We start from the raw sequence: 25910 nt of genomic DNA on the forward strand, positions 1-25910 counted from the left end.
ATGTATTCGAGCTACATATTAATGCATATGAGCAAGTATTTAATGTATCTGAGCTAGATTTTTTTTTTTGTATTCAAGGTACATATCAATACATCCGAGACATTGTTTAAGGTGTATCCGATTTTTTTTTATTTTTAAAAAATTAATGTAATTAAATATTAGAAATAAATTATAATTTCATATTAAGATTTACTTTAATTTACGCTCTTTTTTTTTAAGTAGGTAAAGCTGTGCATAGGGCCCTCCATGCACTGATGTACACAAGGGGCCAAACCAATAAATATGACATGATACCATATCCCTATAGCAATGTCTGCATTATATGAGAATAAAAATAAATAAGACAGATGCTATTTTTCTATAAGATAAAACTAATTTCATACACAACCTCTCAAGGTCCACTCATATAAGGACCACCAACCGATTCTTTTTCTCTTCCCCCATTACATAAGAAATATGATGAATATGGAAGTGAAATATTCATTACATGGTTTCTACAATAGAAACATGAGTGATATGAATGGGGAGAAAATCCAAACAAACGAAGATATGCATAATAATAAGAAGAAGAAAAATAATGAGAGAGTTGGTAATTCAGGTTTAGGAAATATGAGTTTTCACAACCTATCAAAGCTCATTGTTCCTCCTTTAGGTTCCTCTGGTTATAACCAGAATCAGACTGATCTTCACAAAGGCAACACTATCTCACCTATCAATTCAACATACAGGTAATTTTAAATAGAAGAAAATGTTTTCCTCTCTCTTTTTTGGTGAATATATATATATATATATATATATTATTTTTAAATTTGTGGCAATAAATGATTTATGTGAACTTTTGTCCCATCATTATTATTATCATTTCTTATAATAATAAAGATTGTTATCTTGGCATTCAATGAAGATAGCAGACATCTCACTTTCACTCATTGATAGTTGTAGTGCTCTAGCTACTCTGATTTCCAACTTAGACATACTTGTTTGTGAGATTCGAACACCTAAGCACTTAGGCTATTTCAAGACATCTAAAATTACTAGGCTATAATACCTTATTCTATCCAAAGTGTTCAAAATATGTTATTTAAACATGTTATGTATCATTTTACTTGTATATACGACATTATTTTCTGACTCACTATAGGGTAGCTACGCCCGTGGTATAAAAGTCATTCACATCACTTAATTATAAGATAAGTTTTATATAATTAATTTGATTACCTAGCTAGTACAAATATTAATTATCTAAATTATAACTTAATTGAGGAGAGATTTAATTTGTATATATGTATGTAGGTGTTGGGAGACACTAATGGTGGTATTGGTGGCATATTGTGCATGGGTATGTCCATTTGAGATGGCATTCATGAACTTAAACCCAAACAAGAAGCTTTATATTGCAGATAATATTGTCAATCTCTTTTTTGCCGCTGATATCATCTTGACCTTCTCCGTCGCATACATTGATTCAACCTCTCAGCTTCTTGTTCGCGATCGAAAAAAAATTGCTACAAGGTATTTCTTTTATTTCAATTTATATGACTTATTTTTCTTTTTGATCGGTTTAAATAAAATGTCTCATTTTTATATTTATTTTACCTTTAGACCATAAATTCAAAAGTTTTTTTTTAAAAAAAAACTGTGTGAAGTTAAACTAAGTAATATGAAATGAGATGGGCAGTAATATGTATGTTCTTTTCTTTTCCTAAATTTATAATTATATTTCCTTGTATATGTTTTTTTATTTTTTATGATCTTCTAAATTTCCACATGGCTTGAACTGGCATTGATTAAATGAGAACTTATAATTATATTCACACTTATTTATTTTTCTCCGTTTCATAAAGAATGGTCTAGTTTAATTTGGTAGGGAGTTGACAAAAAGACTTTTGATTATGTGATTATAAATTAAAGTTATGTCAAATGTCAAAATTATCCTTTAATCTTGTGGTCTTAAATATGTCACATGAAAAATTACTACAAAAAAAATCACTATTATTTAAACAGATTAAAAAGAAAAAAAATCATTCTTTTAAATGGAGAAAATATATAAATATAGACTATAGAGAGTTATAATTATATTCCACATATATATTTGATGATAAACAGAGATTTGATAACGCTGCGTAAGAATGTGACTATTCTAATTTGAAGAAGTAATGATTCCTTCTTTTATCGTGAATGAATATGTTATCGATAAATCATGGCTAATAGTTTTGATCCGTTCCAAATATTCGTCCCTCCACACCCCACCCCACCCAACACACCAAGGGATCAGGTGCAAAGAACCAACATCTTTTTTTTTTCTTCACATTATTCATTTTTCAAGATTTAGATTTTGAACAATACATTTATTCCCTTAATTATTGAGTGGGAATAGTCCAAAGGGAAAAAAAAAAAAAGAGCTCTCCCAAACTCTAAAAATATTTAAAAAATTATTAATATAATTTAACATGCTATATAATCTATTAAATTCTTTATTTTTCACGTTGTAATTATGGTCACACATTGTGTAATAAGATAAAATATCTTTTAAAAAGTATTCATTTATAACATTCAAATTCAAAAAGAAAAAAAAAAGAAAGAGATTTGGAATATATCTTTTCTTTTATGCAAGATAAAAATGTATGAGCTGGATCAAACTAATATTTCATCCGTTTCAAAAAGAATAGTCTGGTTTAATTTGATAAAATTTAAGAAAAAAACAACTTTTGATCTTGTATTTCTAAATTAAAATTATGTCAAATGTATCAAAATGGTCTTTAATTTTGTGGCTTTAAACATGTCATGAAAAAATTAAAATAAAAATTTTACCAAAAAAAAAAAATCATTTTTTTTGAAACAAGCTTAAAAAAACGAAGTTATTCTTTGTCTAAACAAAGAGAGTATTTATCTAATGACGATTCAAAGCATTTTAATTAACTTATGAAAAATATTATACTCAAATGGCTGATCGGTCAAGCCATTCTATTTGAGTCAATCCTAAAGTAAGGAGAATTTTGATCAATATTTTAAAATATATTTCTCATCGTAGAAATAAAAATAAGTTGCATATAGTACTTTTTGTATTGTTTTAATATTTAAATTTTATTTTAAAATATTAAATGAATATACAAATTAATTTTCAAAAATGTAATATAACTGTGTGAAAAGGAATGGAAAAAATAATAATAAAGAACCGAGGTACGTCTATGTGAACTTGTGGGTTGAGAAATGCAAAAGAAAGTTAATTTAATGATTAATTAGTCAGAAAATAATATACTAATAGTAATGTATTTGTATGGGTAGTTAATAATGAAGTGATATATATTTATTTACAGATACGTATCAACATGGTTTCTGATGGATGTGGGCTCTACCATCCCTTTTGATTTAGTGGCCATGTTCTTTACTGGCAAACACCAAGTTGGCATCTCTTATTCTGTCTTAGGAGTACTCAGATTTTGGCGTCTTCGCAAAGTTAAGCAATTTTTCACCCGGTAATTTCTCTTTCACTTGTTAACAATTCTTACATCGGAAAGCCGATCAAAATATGATAACCTATTCATATTTTAATGCATTGAGTGACTGATTTTTATATGAATAAAATATGGATTGATATTCATATTTCATCCACAAAAATATGGATATTCATGGGTAAAATATGAATTAGTACGTTAAGCTTTTTCAACTTTTTACTCACTCAAAATTCATAATATCCGTAAAAATATTGTAACTTCTCATAAAGGTGAAGTATTTGACCCTCAAAAAGATATTTATATTAAATGTATATTTTTCTTAAAAGATTATGATAATATTTTTTTTATTTGCTTAATTTGATATTGGGTGATAAATAACTCTGTAAAATAAGCAAATCATGTATTAACATTAATATTGCTCAAAGTACATTAAACACTTCTATTCCTAAAATGGAAATACTCATTTACTTTAAAATTAAAATTATTTTTCCTTTTATTACGTAATTTTATTTTTATATTGAAAAGTTGTAGGATATTTTTTTGACTTTTGTAATATAATAAAACAAAATAAATTATTTTCAACATTTTCTCCAAGTTGAATTCTAAAGCATAGAGTATTATTTACTTATGAAAACATCGATAAACTTGTATTTTACACAACTCAGTTGTTACCCTATTCATTTTTATCCATATACAATATGAACGGATTGATTTATTACCCATTTTATGTTGACCATCACCAGCCCACCCAAATTTGACCTAACCAACTCATTTAGGGTTGAGTTAGCTTCAAGTTCCATCTTTACATCGTATTTGAGTTACATCCATCCCAATTATTTGTTTACCGGTATCGCCCTCTCATATTATCGTGTCGAGCTCCCGTTAACGAGGTTAAAAATTTCCACATCGGAAAAGAAATGAGAATTTGATCTCATTATATGGATTATTCTAAATGAGTTAACTTTTAAAGTTGAATTAAATCTCAAGATCATCTTTACATGAACAAATAAAACTTAAATATTGTATACTACTAATTATAGACTTGTTCCTTGGCAGACTTGAAAAGGATATGAGATTCAGCTATTTTTGGATCAGATGTGCTAGGCTTTTGTTTGTAAGTTTGCATATAAATAATTATTTTGATCTTTTTCCTAGTTGAAGATCTATGAATGAGTGAGTGTGTGGCATGGAACAGGTAACACTATTTTCAGTGCACTGTGCTGGATGCCTCTATTACTTGTTGGCTGACAGATATCCCCACCAAGGAAATACTTGGTTAGGATCTGTGAATCCAAAGTTCAGAGAGACGAGCCTTTCGATTAGATACATTTCAGCTATTTATTGGTCTATCACCACCATGACAACTGTTGGTTATGGTGACCTCCATGCGGTTAACACTGTCGAAATGATCTTCATCATTTTCTACATGCTCTTCAATCTTGGCCTTACTGCTTACATTATCGGCAACATGACCAATTTAGTTGTTGAAGGAACCAGTCGCACCATGGAATTCGTAAGTTATTTTCTTATTGAAATGTATAGGAAGGAGCAAAAGTAAGTGCATAGTGTAAACGAGATAAAATGACGTTCAATTCTTTTGCAGAGAAATAGCATACAATCAGCTTCAAACTTTGTGTGTCGAAATCACTTGCCTCCAAGACTGAAGGAGCAAATACTGGCTTACATGTGCTTAAGATTCAAGGCAGAGAGCTTAAACCAACAACAACTAATTGAACAACTTCCCAAGACAATCTGCAAGAGTATCCGACATCATTTGTTTTTGCCAACTGTTGAAAAGGTCTATCTTTTCAAGGGTATCTCCAGGGAAATTCGCTTGCACCTTGTAAGATGACATTTTTATTCTATGAACTAAAAAGATCGACTCGTTCATAAATCTTCATACATGTTGTTTGTCTAATCATAATGATCGCTTAGGTTGCTGACATGAAGGCTGATTATATACCCCCAAGGGAAGATGTCATAATGCAGAATGAATCGCCAGATGAGGTTTATATCATAGTTTCAGGGGAGGTGGAAATGATTGATAGTGAGATGGAGAATGAGCAGATTGTTTGGACTCTGAGATGTGGAGACATGTTTGGAGAAGTTGGGGCCTTTTGTTGTAGGCCTCAGAGCTACACATATCGGACAAGGACACTTTCACAGCTCTTAAAGATAAGGACAAGTTCTTTGATTGAAGCAATGAAGAGCAGACAAGAGGATAACATGACCATGATGAAGAACTTCCTTCAGGTTCATTCCTAGCTACTTAGTGATCTTTCAAATGTGTCAATTCAGAGATGAATCTTAGTATTTTTCGTAAACTGTGTTGATTACAGCATCATAAGAAGCTCAAGGATCTAAGACTTACAGACTTGTTCGTTGATGTTGGGGATAAAGATAGTGATCCAAACATGTCCATCAATTTGTTGACTGTTTCCAGTACAGGCAATGCCACTTTCCTTGATGAGCTTCTCAAGGCAAGATTAGACCCTAATATTTGTGATTCCAAAGGGAGAACTCCACTGGTATGTCCCTTGTTGTGTACTTCTTACGCTACCAATATACTTGTTGTATCCGAGTTTGTCAACATCTTTTCTCTCTATCCATTGCATCAGCATATAGCAGCATCAAAAGGGCACGAAGAATGTGTAATGGTGCTTCTCAGACATGGATGTAACATACACTTACAAGGTAGGACAACCTCAATGTTGAAATTTTTGAGAGGCCAAGTGGTATATGATATCTTGATTATTCCATAAATGGCAGATGTAAATGGTGACACCGCATTATGGGAAGCTATCACAGCAAAACAGCATCCCATATTTGAAATCCTGTACCATTGGGCATGTATCTCTGATCCATATGTTTCTGGTGACCTCCTATGTAAAGCAGCTAGGAGAAATGAATTAACAATTATGAAGGAACTCCTCAAACATGGATTACTTGTTAACTCAAAAGATCGACATAGATCAACTGCTATGCATATTGCAATAGAAGAAAATCATTTAGAGATGGTAAAGCTTTTATTATTAAACGGAGATGAAATTGATGATACATTGAAGGACAAGCTTTCATCGATGAACCTAAGTGAAATACTGCAAAAACCAGACGTTGGGCACAGGATAATAATATCCGATACTATGGATGAAGTTGATCATAAGTGGCATGAACAGGAACAAAAATACGACTTTGAAAGTCATACAGATCAATGTGCTTTTAGAGTTAGCATATACAGAGGTCATCCTGAGTTCAGGAGAAGAAGTCAGTGCAATGAACCGGGAAGGTTAATAAAGCTTCCCGATTCACTTGAAAAACTCAAGGGCATTGCAGGTTCCTTTTCAAACAAATTCTTCTCCATTTTTAGTTCTTCCACAATCCTAACATTATCTATTTTGTAGGCCACAAGTTTGGCTTTGATGCAAAAGATGCATTGGTGACAAATGAAGAAGGAGCGGAAATTGACTCGGTTGAAGTCATTAGGGATAACGATAAGCTTTATATATATAGTTGAATATACAAACTCCATAATGTAGCATGAGCTGTTCTACTAGTATTTAAGTCTTTGTTCTATTATTTACACTGCTATAAAATTTAAGAAAAGGATTTTACCTCTTTCACTCCTCCATTTGCTTACCAATCATGAGAAGTCTTCAAATCTATATGAGGATTGACTATTGTTGAAGAAGAAAAAGCTGACGATTGGAACAGGTCCAACGAAGTTGACTGACGAGTTTACATGGATTTCTACATGGTATCAAGAGTTTAAAAACTTTTCGCTCTCTGAGTATTGATAAAGCCCACACGTTGCAATGACCCCTTCTACCAAAACCATGTCAACCTCCTCACTTCACCAAATAATTGTCGCTTGCTCTATTAAACTTTAAGTCAGCACAAACCTCATAAAAAGGACATACATATCCTAATGATTTACCATAGAGAATGAACCAAGTAAAAGTAGTTGTTCCATTGGACAGACTATTGGGAAAGTTTTAGCGGTTGAGAAGGATGCTAAAGAAAGTGGCACCATTGATGATTGGAAGGAGAAATATATGTTGTTAAAGAGTTGGATCTCAAGCACCTTGACCGAAGAACGCATGCACCTACTTGTGGGTTGCTTAACTGACAAGGAGATGTGGGAATACTTGGAAAAATCTTATATTCAAGCACCAAAAATAATTAATTGTAACGACCTGAGAGCACACCCTAGTCGTTGTTGGCGTATTCGATCTCTCGAAGGTCATATAAAAGTCCTTAGCATTCATTCATCGCATTGTCATAGAAATAGTGCGAAATTAGAACCTTTTAAAACAAAATCATAAGGCTTACGAGCCAACATTTTAAAAAGAAATATTTATAAAGCAAGTGGACATCTAGTCTCACATAAGCCATCATAGACTCAAATGTTAAGAATATCAAACTAGGGCACGACCTTTACATTGAAATGAAACTTATATCTAATACAAAGTTTTAAATGAAAGAAAACTAGAAATAACATCAATGTCCTTGAACATATGAGGAAATACCAAGAGTCTTGAAGAACAATCTAAGTCCCAAGCTTCAACTCTAGGGATTCTCACTTGCCCACACTACACTTGTAGAATTAGAGTAAAATATAGAATTAGTACAATGAAGCTAAGTATGATGACCATGCAAGAGATCATGTAAAAAGGGACACTTTATTTGAAATATGCTAAACCAACCAACATTATAAACATGACTTTAAAGTTTGGAACTATGCTCTTAATTTAATAATTCGAGCAAATAATCTTACAAAAACCAATTTGTAAGTTGATACAAATGCACATGTGACCATACCATAGATGCATCTATTAAATCATAATAGTGAACGGTCCACATGGCAGGTGAACGAGCCCATATTCACCTTTTTATATGTTCCAAATAATTTCAGGAATACAATCCCAACCTTAACAGGTATAATAATCATTTTACCATGAGAACAAGCAACACAGGAAAATTCTTGAAGAATCTTTTCTTTCTTCAACATATAACCACATGAATTCTCAATTATTTTGCATCAAATTTGAACCGAAATGGTCAACCGATTATGCCAACTAATATTTATTTCGATAATGTGTTATTAAACTAAGAAAAAAAATATATTAAGATGAAGACAAGAAGAATATAAGACTGGAGGAACAATAGAAGTTCACTTTTTTTGGTAAGAAAATTAATGATGCATAATCAGAAGTAAAATATAAAATAAATTCTATAGTAATTTACCTTGAGAGAAAAATAAACACAAATATTTATACCTTCTTTATATTTTCTTTGCTTCAATCCTTCAATAGTTGAACAATCGTGGTGATAACGTTTTGTAAAATTAAGACAAAATAAGATAGGGAATATAAAAGATAAAGCAATAAAAATAGGGAGACAAAAGAGGAGAGCATTTCTTATTCTTCAAAGTATTCATCAAATCTTCAAGTGTATCAACATTATTCTCAACACCATTATTTATAGTATTACAATGAGGAATACCAAAGGGTGTCATAAACATTACATTAAACCTTGAGAATTACTACACATCATGGAGAAAATAAAGTTAGGAGTTATGCTCATCTATTCACTACACCATTTTAGTCCCACGACCACACTTATTTTGGACTACACTTGGAAAGTGTTTCCTAAAGTAGTTTTGGGAACACTTTTAAAGCGTAGCCAAAATTTTTAACTTTTAGCTACAATAATTTTGGCAACACTTCAAAAGTGTACTCTTCAATGATATAAGATACACTTTATAAGTGTTGTTAAAATATGATATAATTGGCAACACCTATTTACATATATGACCACACTTCTAAAATATCATATTTTTATAATTAAAAAAACAACACTTTATAAGTGTTGCCTTAAAAATTTTCACTAAAATATTATATTTCCTCCAATATTTTTAACTCTCCCTCCCATTTTTATTGGCCAAAAAAGTTAAACATTAATAAAACATTGACTTCACTTTCTTCTTTCAGCTTTCCTTTTCACATTTCTCTTTTCAGCAGAAGAATTGGCCGGTTCCATTGTCCCGATACAGGCTGAAGAACTAAAGGTTTGAGGTGAAGAGATGTGAAGATAGCTGAAGAACTAGTTCGCTTTTCTGATACAAGCTGAAGAGTTGATGAACTGAGCTGAAGAGTTGAACGATTCCTTAAAGAGTAAGAACGATTCTCTTTTTCAAAACTTATTTGATTTTTAGCTGAAGTGGTAGTTCTAAAACAGTCTTCTTGTTAGCTGAAGTGTTTGATTTTTCGTTTTGTGTATAGAAGAAATGTATACTGTTGGGTTGTTGACATGATGATGAACTGAAGCTAATTAGTCTCTCCGTCACACTGTTCTCTCAAGTGTCTCATTGAAGAACACAATTTCAAAGAGATTTTGTTGGATTTGGGTTTATCAGGTAAGAAATTTCATTTTGAAATTCTAAATTTTAACTTTAGGGTTTTTATATTCTTGTGTTTTTATGCAATTTTTGGAAGTGTGACTTGTATTTTAGTTTCATCAGTTGATTTTTGCAGTGTAGCTCGTATATTAACCTCCCTATATAAACCTTTTTTCACCGTTAGGGAATGAAAAAAAGTTGGGATTTATTTGAGCAAAAACATTAGATTATCCTTTGCTTTTCATGTTAATTTCTGCAGATGCTTAAGATTTTCCTTGTTCTTATTCTGATTGCTGGTACTGTTGCTTGTCCATGTTTAAGCTCTTTCTTGCTATAATGTTTGTTTTAATCTGTGGTCACTGCTTTTTTTACTGTGCTCGCCTTAAATCTTGGTTGTTCATTTGTTAATCACAATGATTTTGTCTTGTTTCTATTTGCTGGAACAATTTTCTTGTTTTCGAGTATATGTCTTGAAGAGTGAAGAAGTCATTTGTTGTTTCTCTAGTGCATTTTCAAGTATAGATAGTAACTTTAGTTCAATATTTTGAAATGTTTTGGGATCATCTCGTAGTATGAAGTTGTTAGAATCATTTCGTAGTATTTGATGACTACATTTTCCTGGAGTTTTTCGTTCAGCCTAGCTAATTCAGTCGTTTGGGCCATAGGCACAAAAGCAATTCTCTTACTAGCATGAGTTGGCTGCCTATTTATTTCAAATGTTCTTCTCTTTAAGTCTGTGTTTAATCAACTTAAAGATGACATTCTCTATATTTTCTTTTCTGGTTTTCAAAGTATCTGTCGCTAATGCCAATATTGAGATAATTTTAGTTTAAAGTTCATGTTTAGTTTTGTGAGATTTTTATCCTTGTTCGGACAGTGGTTGAGCATGCTATTTTTGAATTTGCACCTTCATTTATTATGCCCTCGTAATTTTGTGATTCACTAATTTTGATACCTCACGTCAAGTGAGAAGTCAGTTTCTTTGTGTTGGTATTTCCCAAATAATGATAGCCCATTTAGGTGATTAAAATTCCTCTTGTTTTCATTTATTTTGTACAAGTTTCCTTAGTTGTAATCCTTGTTTTATATTTTGAATCGTCTGTATTGTTTGCTTCTTTTGCATATCAATTCGTCAATAAAATGAAAGTCACTTGGAATCGTCTGTATTGTTTGCTTAAAATCTCAGATGCTAACTTCCTTCTGTTACTAAACATCGATTTATTTTCACAACATTGGCAGAATCAACTTATGAATGTATTTTCTCTTTTTTTGTTTTTGGCTTGTTGCTGCTCTTTTATTGTATATTTGGTTGGTGATAGTTGAGGTATTTTATTTGTTACTTAAGGCTTTTCTCTCTCTTTCTCTCTTCTGGAACCTCTCGACTGTATTTTCCTCGATTTTTTCTAGTTGTTCTTTATTCAAATCATCCTTTATTTTATTTGTTGATGTATTTCCTTTATTGATGTATCAAATTGTGAAGGTGGTTTTCTTGTTCTTGTTGGTTATTAGTTTGATCCTGAAAAAAAGATCATTATAGTTATTATGAGTAGAAATAGTAGAGTTAAGTGTCTTACCTGATTGTTTCTTCCCAAAGTGTGTCGGTTCTGCCTGTAGTTCTCCTTCTTTCAAACTTTCCATTGCTTATCTCATAGCTCATTTGCCTTCTTCATATTTGGTTTCTGATTTGTGTGTGTAGTTGTTGCTCCAGCCGGCAGTATTTGTTTGGTGCTGATAATAGTAGTCGTCAGGTCAATAGTGATATCATTTTGAGCCTGATTTTTTCTTAATCAAGCAGAAAATGATTGGATAATAGTGTAGGAAGATGTTTTAGCCTTGGGAGTAGACAATGATTTATCATGTTCTATGTTTTTGTAAATTTGGAGTAGTTTGATCAATGTGTGTCATCTTCCCCTTTTTCCACCTTGAGATTGGAGATATAATTATGACTAACGGGCTGAAAAAGTTCATATGCTTTAATATATTTCTAGTTTTTTATGTTCTAAGCATACTGTCTTCTTATTTAGAAAGAAACTTCCTTATTTTGTTTTTCCTTATTAACTAAATTTATATGCTTTATTATATTTCTGTTTTTTATGTTCCAAGCATATCATATGTAATCTCGATTAATAGAAATGCTTCATGGAATCTGCAATCTACTAGAATATATAGTAAAAGGCATGTTTTCTATAAAATTATTTTTAAACTAGTAATATTTTTATTTCAAATAGTACTAAGGTAGTACTGAAAAACATTTGTATTACATTGCAGTTGCCTAGTAAAGTTGCAATGTAAGAAGAGATGTCTCACTGTTCATTAGCCTTCCGAAATAGCATGCTACAGTTTTTGTTTTTCCTCTAAAAGAAATAAAATCTCTTGTTGCCCGTATAAAGATACTATTTCTGTAGTTTTATACTTTTGCATACGAACACTTCGATCAATTTTTTTCTAAACCATGAAATCTTCTCTGCTATTTCAGGTTTTGCTGAGAGGAAACTAAGATTATGCAGACATCAAAGTCAAGGTATTTCTTATCTCTTAACTGTAAAATGACTATATTTCATCCTTGAAATAATGACATACAATGTCATACAATTTTGTAGTTATTATTATGTATTTATTAGAATCAAGAATGGTAACAAGGTACTCGAAACTCGAAACTCACAATAATTCTGATCATCCCATAACATATGATTCTGATTCTGATTATTTGAAGGCTCAAGGTGAATTATTAAGGTGTGTGCTTCATTCTCTTGAGCTTCCTCATCCTGAAGTTTTTTATCCATGTTTTTTTCTAAAAAATAGCTACCCTTAGCAATAGAGGGTATTGTTTTTCTGTGTAGTATTGATCAATAATGTCCAATATGTGGCTTCATTTAGATAGTTAGTTAGTTGTTTAGTTTTCTTCCCTCTAAATATGTTTGCACCAAAAGAATTCAAACCTACAAATGAGTTGCTGGAGCTTTTGTACTAGATGTTGCATTTCCAGTGACTGCTGTAATTTTACTTCCTAACTACTGAGTATTGATGAATAATTTCCAGTATGTGTCTTCATTTTACTGCTGTAATTTTATTTACTGACTGCATTTGTCCATGAGTAATATCAGTTCTGTCAAGTTGTTTGGCCATTTAAAATATGAAAAGAATGTGGTGAGAATGTATTTAATATCTTTGAAACTTCAGAAATTCACTTTGACTATACTGCACTATTGCCCTCCATATTTAGCCGCGTATCTGTTTTATCCATAAATTCCAACTAATAAAATAGGTAGGAAATGAATCATGATCTTTTGAGCCTCATTATAATGATTCATATTCCACCATCTCGTTAAGTAATTTTTTAGAGCAATGTGTCTATGAACTTTTCAAAAAAGGCAACAAAGAAGCTCCAACTGTGAACTTTAAAGGGATTGTATATTTTACTTAAAGAGATGAAAAGCTGAAGATACAGAGGTAGGGATGGAAGAAATCAAGAGTGGAAGCTGAAGAACTCAAGTGCTGAGATTCCTTTTCATTCTCTAGTAATCTGTACAACCAATTTGTGAAGGTAAGAACTGATTTTCTAGTAATCTGTAGATCTGCAAATAGTAAATTGGTTGAATGTTCATTTTGTGTTTAGAAGAAATTGATTACTTTTGGGGTTCTTACAACTGAAATTTCAAATTAGGAAAAGAAGAAAAATTTGTAGTCAAGCGTAGTTAGTAGGTTTCTTGCCTATATTTGTGTATGGAAGGAGGAAAATGTCTGTGGGTTTTGTGATTAAGTTTTTTGGTTTTTTTTTGGTCTTGGAATTCCATGAAAATATACAGATTCTAATATTGAACCTGAACAATTTCTTTACACTGCAAAAACTAATAGAAAATGGGGCCTCAGAGTTCAAAAAAATGAACAATAACTCAAGGCTGCTAAGCCACTGAGAGGGAGCTAATAAATATTAAAAGTACAGTTAACTAAAAATTGCTTCGATCTGGGGGAAGCATCTCGTTGTGAGTTTTGACTTTCGTTCAAATTATGTCTGTATTTTCTGCTCGTTTAACTGTATTTTCTGCTAATGAGCACGATCCAGGTTTCTTCTAAGATGCATTAGTTCATTTATATCCTTAAATTGATCAAGAGTTTGGTGAACTATGTGGCAGCTAGTATTCATTTCAATGCAAATTTTGGAGTTATTACTTGTTAGTTTGGGAGATTGATTGAGTCAATGCATATCTTCAAGATGAATTAATATGCTTTGCTTCAATTGTTTTTAACATTTTTTAGTTGTGAATGTATCTGCAATATCATTTGATTTCGACATTGCAATATCGTCAAAGGGGTTTAAATATAAGCATAAATCTTGGCTATTTCCTTTTTTTTTGGAGTCACTACCTCAACACAATAGATGTGTCTAATATTTGTTCTCGAGTTGCAAGTTCCAACTCATGATATATGATAATAATTCTTCATAGTTCTGCTCTTAATCTAGAACATAGCTTCATATTTTCAGATGTTTCAGATTTCTGTCCATATTTGCTTCTAAGTGAGTAAGTTTGTAACAGTTTAAAGTTCAATAGATCCATTTCCAGCATGCTTCAATATTTTTATATTTCCGTCTTGTTTCGGTTTTGAATAGCATTCCATTATTTATTTGCTTCTTGGAACATGGAAGCTGATGGGATTCTTTGTTTATAATGCTAATCATTCGTAATACTCATCGATAGTACATTAAGTAGCCAATTTGTTTATACTACTAGGATTTATTCTTTTAATGAACTTGTTTGGATGAGTAGCTTATGTTTAGAAGAAATTTTTGTTTTGTGTTTAGAAGAAATTGATTATTTTTGGGGTTCTTACAGCTGAAATTTCAAATTGATTAATTGTTAAATTTCTTAATTTTGTGTTCTTTCTTGATGGAACAGATTTGTTTACTAGAGAAATTGATATTCAAGCAGTTAACGTTGTTATCAATTCAAACATCTCTTTTTATATAATTATAGGCCATGTGTGTTTTGAATTCTCAAAACAGGAAAAAGCAAAATGGAGACATCGAATGGGACCTATTAGTTTTGCAAGAGTACGTGTGACATTGGTAATACTTAGCATCTTCGGCCATATACTTTTAATCCATTTGTATTCCTCCAATAGATTGATACGTTTTTAAATATCTTTTTACATAACTTGTAGCGTGCAATCAAAGAAAACAATGAGGAACCACCAAAGTATGAAATGTTTATTGAAACTCGTACAAAAATGGGAAAGGAACTTCAGGCCGATACTCAAATTGCAATAGTAAGTTTTTAAAGTGTATCAATGATGAAATATCATTACTCAATTTATATTTGAGTATCGCTATCAAAGAGATGTTATTTTACCGAATGTGTACTTCTACGGAAATATCAACACTATTACAAGTAGAATGTTACAGAGAGAAAAAAACATCAAAAATTAATTCTAAAAAAATAGGTTGTTATAATGAAATGTTATTATCACGACTGATGGTTAAATAAAGAACTGAGTGTATGTCAAATATTTTTGTTGATAAATTTTTCTTTAATATATATTTATCAGTAGCATAATTTAATTTTAATATATGAACTACATCACTTATGGTGAAAAATATTTTATTTCTTTAAGTTTCTACCATATCTTTGTGGAATTTTAGTCCTATATTTTTTTTTTGCAACATACATTTCATATAGTTGTTGTCTAATGAGAGTATCTAGTATCTATACAAGTTGTATCATGATACAGAATATTAAACTTTTTCAATAAAAAAATTTATTGATGAATAAAATTTAAATTATTTATTTATAGAATCTTTAATTTGATTTAAGATCATTTTGTGATCAACCAAGGGGTGTATCTTGTGACATATCATTTTCTTATATCAAAATGAACACAAATAATAGGGAATTCATACATAAAAAAGTCAAAACAAAATACATATAAAAAAATAAAAGATATGGAACAATTCATAGCCAACGAAGAAGGAAGACAAAAATATATGCTGATGATATATTTACTCTAGTGTTAAATTTGGTTGAAATCTCTTGCCACCAACACTTTACTTTCTCTAAAAAAATATATTGAAAAATTCATAGTCAATGAAGAAGGAAGACAAAAATATATGTTCAAGCTATATTTACCTTGGTGTTCCAAAATTAGAGAGAAACTCCTCATTTGAGGTTAAAAGAATAAAAAAAGAAGAAATAATGTAGAATTTTACCCCAATTATGTGTCTTTTTTCATATTTGTTTATTTTTATTGTGTCTCCCATAACTTGATTTATTTATTTTAGGCGGAATGGTCCGGTGGACCCTTGTACTTGTATGAATTTGTATTGTGAACCCTTCTACTTAACATTTTGTCAACTAAACACTTATACTCAACAAAATACAATAAGTGACTATTGACTAGACTTATGTGGCATTAAGATGTTGAGTTGGCAAAAGAGTGTAACTACACACATGTGAAGGCAAGTGAAATTCAGATTTAAATTTAAAAATATTTTAAAATTAAATATTCAATTAAAAAAAACTAAAAATTAAAATGATAAATTAAAAAAAAAGTAAATTTTAGAAAAATTCTTCCTTTTCCTTCAAATCCAGCCGCCATCCCCGTTCCTGCCCCAACCCCTTTTTCCTTCTTCTATACACTTATTATCACCTTTAGCAGGATATGAACACCTCTTTATCGTCACATTTCAAGTTGTTATTACTGAAGGGATAAAGCGAAGTTGATATTATGGTGGTGATCGTCGGAGTCTAGTGTTTTAAACTGGAGTAAGAGAGAGAGGCGACACTGATCTTTTTTCACCCGAACGAAAGGCGGAGAGATGGTTTGTTGGTACGACGGAGAGGATGGAGAAGAGAGGCGGCCCCTGGTGGCTCACAGAGGCCGTCGGTGGTGTTTCGACTTAGGGTTACTAATTTTGTGGAGGTTGAAGAAAGAGGAAAGAAAAATAGTGAGGATTGCAACGGAGATGGAGACCTGCTAGTCTTGCCTGCAAGAAAAGTGTGGCAGCGACGACTTTCGCTGGTGGATTTAGATGTTACACTGTTGAAGCAGAGGTATGGAGTCTCAAAATTTAATAAATTTAAAATTTATTATTTTATAATTTATTTGATAAAACTTTGTTTAATAATTTTTAAAAACAAATAATAAATATAATTATGACATGTAATTAATTTATGCGACAGGTTATCAATTCAAGGCGAGTGAACTACACACGATAAGAGGGGTTTGAAAATATTCGTTTGATTGAGTTGAAAGATTTACTCAGTAAATTATTTAGTAGAAGGATTCACAATACAAACGCATACAAGTACAAGATCTACCAGACCATTTCGCCTTTATATTATTTAAAAAATAATCTATAATATGTGTATTCATCATTGTTCACTCATTCTGTGAACACTAATTGCTAACTTTTATCACGAATGAAAATACAAAAGTAATTAATCAAAGAAACAAAACAAGAAAAAGAAATGAAAATCTCCGCACACTACATATAGAAGTTTTCTGTGTGAATCAAGTTCATAGATAATTGGACATTTCTTTGTTCTCTTCTTAAATTCCAATGCTAAGAACTTTGGCGAAATATATCAATGGATTGATGATGAATCAATCATTTATGAAAATTTTAAATAATCTCAAATTGTCACAGTAAAGAAATAGCCAAAAATTTATAAGGAGTGGATGGTTATGATTTATGAACGAAGAAACATGAAGGTAGATATTGTTGTGACTATTCGTAGGAAATTAATATTTTTTAATAAATAAAATAAGTAGGTTAATTAAAAGGCTAATTTTCTATATTGATATAAATAATATTGAAGTATTTGTGTGATGAAAATCGTAAGAGGAAAATATAATTGTGAATTGATGAATGATTTGTTACATTTTGTTCACCAACTCTTTCTTATGTGGTACCTCCATTTTCACAGAATTTTGAACTTAATAAACTATTGCAAATTAGCACTTGGATATTTTAAGAAGAGTAGAAAACCTAAAAAAAATTATAGATTAAAAGTGAGAGGAAACCCGTGTATTTACAACTAACAAATAATAATATGAATAGGTAGGTACTTATTGTGGCTTATCAGAAAAATCACCAGCCTTCAGAAAAAGTTACTGTTCATCGAAAAGTCATAACCCTTTCAAATAGTCATAACTTATCATATAAAAAACGATTCTTTTGTAAAATCATAACCACTGAAAAAAGTCATAATACTTTGAAAAAGTAAGAATTAATAAAAAAAGTCACAATCTTTTTGTGTAATAAAGGTATCTATTTTAATATAAATTAAATAAATATGAGTATTTTTAATATGAGATATTATAGTAATTCAACTTTTATGTTCCAAAGTTCATGTTTTTAAAGATAGTATAAAACTATAGATATAGATAGATAGATAAAAGTTCATCTAATACACGGGGGAGATGAATGAAAATCAACCTGCACCCATTGTGTGAAAGCTTCTCTTTTTTTTCACTTCAATAATTCAATTGGATATTTTTTGTTGACGAATAAAGGAAAATAAGAAAGGGTAATATAATTATAAGTAATACTTGAAAAGAAGGGCATAGCGTATAATTAGCATTTGATAAACAAGCCCCAACGATAAGTATTTTGCATTTGCCGCCAAATACGGGTCCGACTACATACATCTCTTTACTCGTAGAAACAAAAACTCAAAAATGTGTCATTGGATCCTTCAATTATTTCTTTTAACCTCTGAAGCTCATTCTTCAGGTAAATTAAGGCATAAACACATCTTTCAAGCAAATGAATAATTAATATATATATTCATGATCGTCTTTTGTTGAAATAATAAGGAATTTATGGTTGTAAATTGATTTAACGAAACTAGATCCAGCAAACACATAATTCATGAATAAATTGTTGCAATTTGTTATTAATAGTATCTATGTTCACTTTCTTGTTTGCATATTTCAGTTGCAGACATGTATTTGGTGTAACACACGCAAGAATTATGAAACCGACTTCCTTCGTATGTGATAATTGAATGATCTATATATCATGTGAGGTAACAAGCTCTTCCGTTATCGCGGTTGCCATTGTTGGCAAAACTATGATAGTAGTTGGTTATGATTCGTGGAGGAAAATAAGGCATTCTGTTGTTAATTAGCTCTGTGAAATCAAGGAATTGTGTTCCTATGGCTGGAAAACCTTGTATGGATAGTCCTGGAGGTGCAATACTCCTTCATGGAGAACTGGACGTGCAGATTATAGAAGCGAAGTCACTTCCAAACATGGACATGGCATGTTGTTCAAAGTTCAGCCCATTTGGATCTACGCGAAAGGCTAAGAACAAGGATCCAGGGAAATCAGGAACTCGTAAAATAATAGATACTAGTGATCCTTACGTGTCTGTTGTTATAGGTGGAGCAAAAGTAGCTCGAACAACAGTTATTCGCAATGATGAAAATCCATCGTGGAATGAGCATGTTCGCATACCAGTTGCTCACACGGTTGACAAAGTTGAGTTTTTTGTCAAGGATAATGATGGGGTAGGAGCTGAACTGATCGGAAAGGTGGAGATACCAGCTGATAAAATTGTTGCAGGTAAAGAAATAAATAGTTGGTTCTCCATTCTTGGACATTCCGGGGATCCTCTGAAAACTGGTGCTCAACTGCATCTGTCAATCCAATATAAGCCAGTGGCGGAGAATCCTCTATATAGAAATGGTGTTGGACGTGACACGAATAGTGTAGGAGTACCACATACCTATTTTCCACTACGAAGAGGTGGAAATCTTACTCTTTATCAGGATGCTCATGTGCCTGATGCAGCACTTCCGAAAATTTGGCTAGATGATGGGAAGGTTTTTAGTCATAACAAATGCTGGGAAGATATATGTCATTCCATGTTGGAGGCTAAGTATCTAATATATGTTGTTGGTTGGTCTGTATATCATCCTATACGGCTAGTAAGAGAACCTACAAGGCCTTTGCCTTCGGCAGGGGAAAGAACACTAGGAGATTTGCTCAAGTACAAGTCACAAGAAGGAGTTCGTGTGATTTTGCTCATTTGGGATGATAAAACTTCAAATGATGATGTCTTCCTCAAAACGGTAATTAATATAGTAGACCATACAAAACTGTTAGTACTACTTATTATAGAGAAGTTATCCATTGATGTGATTTCTTATGATAATCATTTTTGGTAAGCATCATAATATTGCTATTATTGTCTTATGAGCTCGAATGCAGGAAGGTGTAATGCAGACTCACGATGAAGAGACGAGGAAGTTTTTTAAACACTCAAGTGTACACTGTGTGCTTTGTCCTCGTTCCGCCAGCAGTAAGCTTAGTATTCTCAAGAGACAGGTTTATACTTTATTTTTGTTCTTAGGGGTAAGGAGAGGGGAACATATATGGCAGATGAATTCTAATTTAATATTTGAAAAAGTTGTACATCTACAACAAGCAACTAGTTTTACTATCTTCAAGCATAATCCAAGGGATCCATTGATCAAAGGATGACTTGATTTCATCTGTTAATCAAAGGATCACTTCATTCTGCAGATTGTTGGAAATCTTTTTACACATCATCAGAAATGTGTGCTTGTTGATACCGAAGCACCTCAGAATGAACGGAAAATCACTGCTTTTGTTGGTGGCCTGGATCTATGTGATGGCCGCTATGATACTCCCGAGCATAGATTGTTTAGCGATCTCGACACTGTCTTTGGAAATGATGTTCATAATCCCACATTTACAGTAAGCTATTAACTTGGATATCTTCAAATTTCAAGACGTCAAAGTATTTCAGAAACCTAAATGTTTCTATATGAAATATTTTACAAGGAACAGTAGGTGGTGGATCTAGGATTTAAATTCTATGGGTTCGATGTTTAAGGTTCTTACCATCGTTGGGAAACACAGTAATTTTTTACGTTCTTGGCTGGATATTGAATTATCTTTTCTTTCATATACCCTTCTGGTATGGTAGATGTATCATTGTATCTCTTACATATATACAGACTACTTCAGGTGGCCCAAGAGAACCATGGCATGATCTACACTGTAAAATTGATGGTCCTGCTGCTTATGATGTTTTAACCAACTTTGAGCAAAGATTTAACAAGGCTATGAAATGGCTCAAACTAAGAAAAGTCAAACAAGGGTCCGATACATTGCTTAAGTTAGATCGAATAGCAGCAATTCGTATGCCTTCCGCTGGGCCAGATGGTGACCTTGCGGTCCGTGTCACAAATGAACAAGATCCTGAGAGTTGGAATGTGCAGGTATTAGACATATTTCTTATTTTGTGATGTTGCTTCTCTGTCAATCATTAAAAGTTCATTGTAACCGTTTCTTGTGCGCACTCTTTCCAGGTATTTAGATCAATTGATTCAGGATCAGTAAAAGGATTTCCAAAAGACATTAAGGAAGCAGAGGCACAGGTATAATAACTAAACATTTTGGAAGCCTGAGTTCTGTATATTACTAGTTTCAGATAGTTCTTGCTGGTAGATGCTGTGTGCAAAATCAAGTCAGAATGTGAAAGTGAAACATGTTTCTATTTGCAGAATCTTGTCAGTGGAAAAAATTTGAAGATAGAAAGAAGCATACATTTGGCTTATGTGAAAGCAATTCGATCTGCCCAGCACTTTGTGTACATCGAGAATCAGTATTTTCTTGGATCTTCATATAACTGGCCATCACACCGCAATGCAGGTATGCAAGTGTTCTCAACTCAACTTCAACTAATTCTAGCTGATAGTCTAACTTAGTCCCCTTTCTCATTTTTACTTTTGCTACTGATTACAACAAGATTAATCATGCATATAGACAGCTGAATGTTTAAGTTGAATTAAGGTGCAAAATTATATGATAGAGCTAAGCCGGCAATATAAGTCTGTCACATTTACTTTCCAACCTGGAAAAATGTTGTTCACAAGCAAGACGGAAGTTTGTTATATACTTGTAACAAGATAAGGTTTTGTATGCCCGTGTAGGGATAAATGTGAGAATTAAAGGACCTCTCATTTTAGAAAAAATTTCGAATGCAATCCACAGTTTGACATTTTTACTGCATTTTTATAAATTCCTATTTAGGGAAAGAATCATAGAAAATTTGCATATGATTGAATGAGAGAAAATATAGAAGGAAACTATGATGCAAATAAATGAACATTTTAGAATCTTTTACAAGACAAAATGAATTTGCAATATATAATATTCGGTACTATATCTCTCTAACAGGAGCTAATAATCTAGTCCCCATGGAAATTGCTCTGAAAATTGCGAGAAAAATCGCAGCAAATGAACCCTTTGCAGCATACATTGTGGTTCCAATGTGGCCTGAAGGTGTACCAACCAGTAAAGCAGTGCAAGAAATTCTCTTCTGGCAGGTTTGAATGAACTAGACTTATTTGTTTTATGAAAAAATTTCCTTCCTGTTGTTTGTGTTGGAATTCTACCTCCTAAATTCTTCAAAGGAACACGTACAGACAACGTGTTTCTCTGTTTGTTTGAAACTTAACGATAATCAATTTCAACAACACTTTGTATTTATTTATAAACTTCAAACAATACAATGATTACAAAACTCCATAACCTAAGGAATTATAAACTCTAATTCCTAGCTAAGAAATTATAAACTCTAATTTCTAACTACCGAAAGACATAAAATCCCCGTTTTATATTTCCAATGTTCTTCAAGTTCTTCAACTTATCGAACAACTCCTACTCACAAAACTCAGATTGTAAACAAGACTCTTAAATACAATCTTACAACTTCTCACTTAACTCGCAACACTCCCCAAGTTAATATCAAAATCTTTCAAACCTCTTGATAGTGTTTTAATTTTCTCTCTCTGTAAGTGCGCAATCTTCATAAGCGAGACTATCGCCCTATTTATAGATTTGGACTTGAATTCAAACCTATTTCAACTAGAAATCCTACTTCGTGTGGAACTCCTAGTTCAACTTGAACTTGTCTTTGCCGCATCTTCAACTCCTTGTTTGATTCAACTTTGTCTTGCCGCTATACAAATCCTTGTTGAACTGTTGAACTCAACTTTGGACTTTGTTTCCACCCTTTGACACTGGAACAAAACCTTGTAGCATTAGGACTTCTTTTTGTCTTCGCCACAACCGTTTATATGTTCTTCTTCAACTTGGATTAGGTTTCTACCCTTGCAGCTGCAACGTAATCTTCTTTAACAAATTTTTATTGAACTCGTATTTACCAAGTAATAACACAAACCTTTCCTTAATTAAATAAGAAACCTTTCACAAAGTTTTCCTTAATTAAATAAGAAAACATTGTTATTTGCTTATTTCATCTTCAACTTGGATTTGTTAGAAGGTGTTGTATTCCTTATGCAAACTGAAATTCTCTGGACGCGTTTACGCTACATGTTTGACTCAACTTTGCCATCTTTCAAAAATTCCATGAGTTTAACAGTTTGCATATCAGTAAATGAACTAGGCTACATTATCAAACATGAACGCTCTTGTGAGCTGAAGATATACTCACAAAGCCTAATTTTTCTTTGCTTTCTTGTCACCAAGATTAGACGATTTACATTACCTATTGATATTCAATTCTGATTAAACTTCTTCGCGTGTTTTAATAAAATTGTTATTCTGGAATTGTAATTATTACAGAGCCAAACAATGTCTATGATGTACAAAATTGTGGCAGAGGCTCTTGAAAAAGCATGCCTTTCTCAGTATTTCCATCCTCAGGATTACTTGAACTTCTACTGCCTAGGGAAACGTGAAGTAAAGCCCGCAAATCAGAAAGCTAGTGCACATATCCAGGACCGTTTACTGGTACAGTCATACTTAAATTACAGGGACTACTAATATATATGTCGATAATAACAGTCTTCATTAAGCATCCTTGTAGAAAGTATACAGCAATAACAATGTCTCTTATTTATTTATTTGCTATGATCCTTGGGATCTTGAGATCAACAATGACCTTGTAAATTAGCAATTCTAGCATAAGATCGGAGCATTTGGGAAGGTAAAAAACTGTAACATTTTACTACACCTGCCTTTACAGGGATCGGCTCAAAAGTTTGGGAGATTTATGATCTATGTACACTCAAAAGGGATGATAGTAGATGATGAATATGTCTTGATGGGTTCTGCAAATATCAATCAAAGATCTTTGAGTGGTTCAAGGGACACAGAAATTGCTATGGGAGCTTATCAACCAAATTACACATGGGCAAAAAAGGATCGCCATCCAAATGGCCAGGTTTGGGATTCAATTTATTTCTTTCATTACAAATACCATACACATCCAAAGAACACTATAGTTGATGAATTTTTTGAACTAACAACATGTACTACACTAGTTGGATGACTAATTAAACTAGTTGAATTAATTGTTTATTAAGTACAGTAACTGAGCATGTTAAGGGGCTAATGAGAAACGAGAGCTTCATATGAGCATGAGTTAAATTCTATACACGTTTACGAATATGAAACAAATTATGCTATTATATTTTTTAAAAGAGACGTACGTAGTGGCAATAACATATAAGTGAAATTTTATTACTATAATCACAAAGTGAAATGAAAACATCCAGGTGTATGGTTATCGAATGTCTCTGTGGTCTGAGCATCTTGGAATAGTGGAGAACACATTCATGGAGCCTCAGACTGTGGAATGTGTTAGACGCGTAAATGAGATGGCTAGATACAACTGGAATGCATTTTCAGGAGATGAGTACAAGAAGATGAAAGGGCACTTGATGCAATATCCAATTCAGGTTAGCAAAAATGGGGAAGTTACAAATCTGCCTGGCTTTGAAAGCTTCCTTGATGTTGGTGGTAGGATTCTAGGGGCACCCACTAATCTTCCCGATGCTCTTACCACTTAACACACACACATTATCAAATGCGTCTGCTTAGTCAGGCCAGTGAGGTTCAGATATCGGATGCCTAAAAACAAAAAATAGAAATAATGCATTGTGCTTTTGGACTTTTTACAATAGAAGCTAAGCAAGGAAGATATATATATATATATATATATATATATATATATATATATATATATATATAAAGAGAACTTCAAATACAAGTCATTGAAGTTATATATTGATTTTGGTTGAATGATAAATATGAAGAGACTGTTTATCATTAACTTTAGATACAAATTTGTACAAATTTACTTCTTTCTTAAACAGCAGAAAATGTTTCCATAAAATATAATGTTTCTTTTGTTTCCTACAAATTTGTACAATGTGCATGCTAGGTGTTAAGAAAAGGTTGACAAATCCTTCTAAAACTTTGCAGAGTTGATATAATATTAGTAATGACATCTTCAACCCAAAACACCAAATTTTACAATAGTATTTTTGGTGTAATCAACTTCAATCATTGCACCAAATTTTACATCAAATAAATATCTCTCTCTTTTTCATTATTATATTATTATTTTTTATTTCATAAAATAAATTAGTTCTAAAACATTCATCATATATAATTTAAATTATTTTATTTTATATCAAATTATAATTTATAGTAGAATTAACATAATTTTTTTAAAAAAGTCATATATAGAAAAATTAATTTATAAAACTAAATTTTATATCTAAAATTAATATTATAAAAATATTACATAAAAAATAAGTAAATATACAAGAGTTTAATTAAAACATACTATTTATATAATGTTTAATTAAAAGTTTGTATGATGAAATAATATGGGAAAATGCACAGGTACCCTCTAGATTATGACCGAAATATCAGAGACATACCTTAACTAAACTAAGGTCCTATTAACCCCCTGAACTTATTAATTTTTTTTTGTAATTTTACACCTTTTGTCTTACATGACACACTTTGTGACTCCACACAATTGAGGCGCGTGGGAGATATTTGGATGCCACGTAAGCCAAAAAGGTGCACAAAATTTTAAAAAAAAAGAGTTAAGGAGGGGGGGGGGTAATAGGACCTTAGAATAATTAAGGTGTCTCTAGAATTTTGATCATAATCTAGGGGGTAGTTGTGCATTTTTCAAAATTATATTAAAATATTCAAAAAGTGATTTGGTGTGATGAATATTGTTACAACAAATTTGGTGTAC

The 25910-nt window shown here is 31.8% G+C and overlaps 2 protein-coding genes across 11 annotated transcripts; both read left to right on the top strand.

Annotated features, from left to right (window-relative positions):
• The first annotated feature begins 305 nt into the window (after nt 1–305).
• Nucleotides 306–7075, top strand: LOC101263942 (potassium channel AKT2/3-like). Its single transcript, XM_010328996.4, has 11 exons — nt 306–728; nt 1294–1512; nt 3318–3476; nt 4512–4569; nt 4651–4968; nt 5059–5298; nt 5391–5708; nt 5795–5983; nt 6074–6149; nt 6225–6788; nt 6857–7075. Exons 1-11 carry the CDS (start codon nt 457–459, stop codon nt 6967–6969), a joined length of 2526 nt encoding a protein of 841 aa, XP_010327298.1. The 5' UTR covers nt 306–456; the 3' UTR covers nt 6970–7075.
• Nucleotides 7076–9296: 2221 nt separating this feature from the next.
• LOC101264680 (phospholipase D delta-like) lies at nt 9297–24831 on the top strand. Of its 10 annotated transcripts, XM_069289737.1 has the most exons (16): nt 9383–9628; nt 9740–9870; nt 12329–12373; nt 13224–13396; nt 14855–14917; nt 15013–15117; nt 18788–19926; nt 20066–20182; nt 20381–20575; nt 20839–21102; nt 21193–21261; nt 21388–21535; nt 22064–22212; nt 23474–23641; nt 23877–24074; nt 24409–24831. In XM_069289737.1, exons 7-16 carry the CDS (start codon nt 19009–19011, stop codon nt 24700–24702), a joined length of 2520 nt encoding a protein of 839 aa, XP_069145838.1. In that variant the 5' UTR covers nt 9383–9628; nt 9740–9870; nt 12329–12373; nt 13224–13396; nt 14855–14917; nt 15013–15117; nt 18788–19008; the 3' UTR covers nt 24703–24831. The 10 variants fall into 10 exon arrangements, 1 of the variants encoding a protein (XP_069145838.1); XR_011211856.1 differs by lacking the exons at nt 18788–19926; nt 20066–20182; nt 20381–20575; ... (5 more) ...; nt 23877–24074; nt 24409–24831 and adding exons at nt 16501–16898; nt 17028–17233 and having other exon boundaries at nt 9297–9628; nt 9737–9870; nt 13279–13396; XR_003248351.2 differs by lacking the exons at nt 18788–19926; nt 20066–20182; nt 20381–20575; ... (5 more) ...; nt 23877–24074; nt 24409–24831 and adding exons at nt 16504–16898; nt 17028–17233 and having other exon boundaries at nt 9297–9628; nt 9737–9870; nt 13279–13396.
• The last annotated feature ends 1079 nt before the right edge of the window (nt 24832–25910 follow it).

The sequence above is a fragment of the Solanum lycopersicum genome, chromosome 10, assembly GCF_036512215.1.
Source record: "Solanum lycopersicum chromosome 10, SLM_r2.1".
NCBI lineage: Eukaryota > Viridiplantae > Streptophyta > Magnoliopsida > Solanales > Solanaceae > Solanum > Solanum lycopersicum.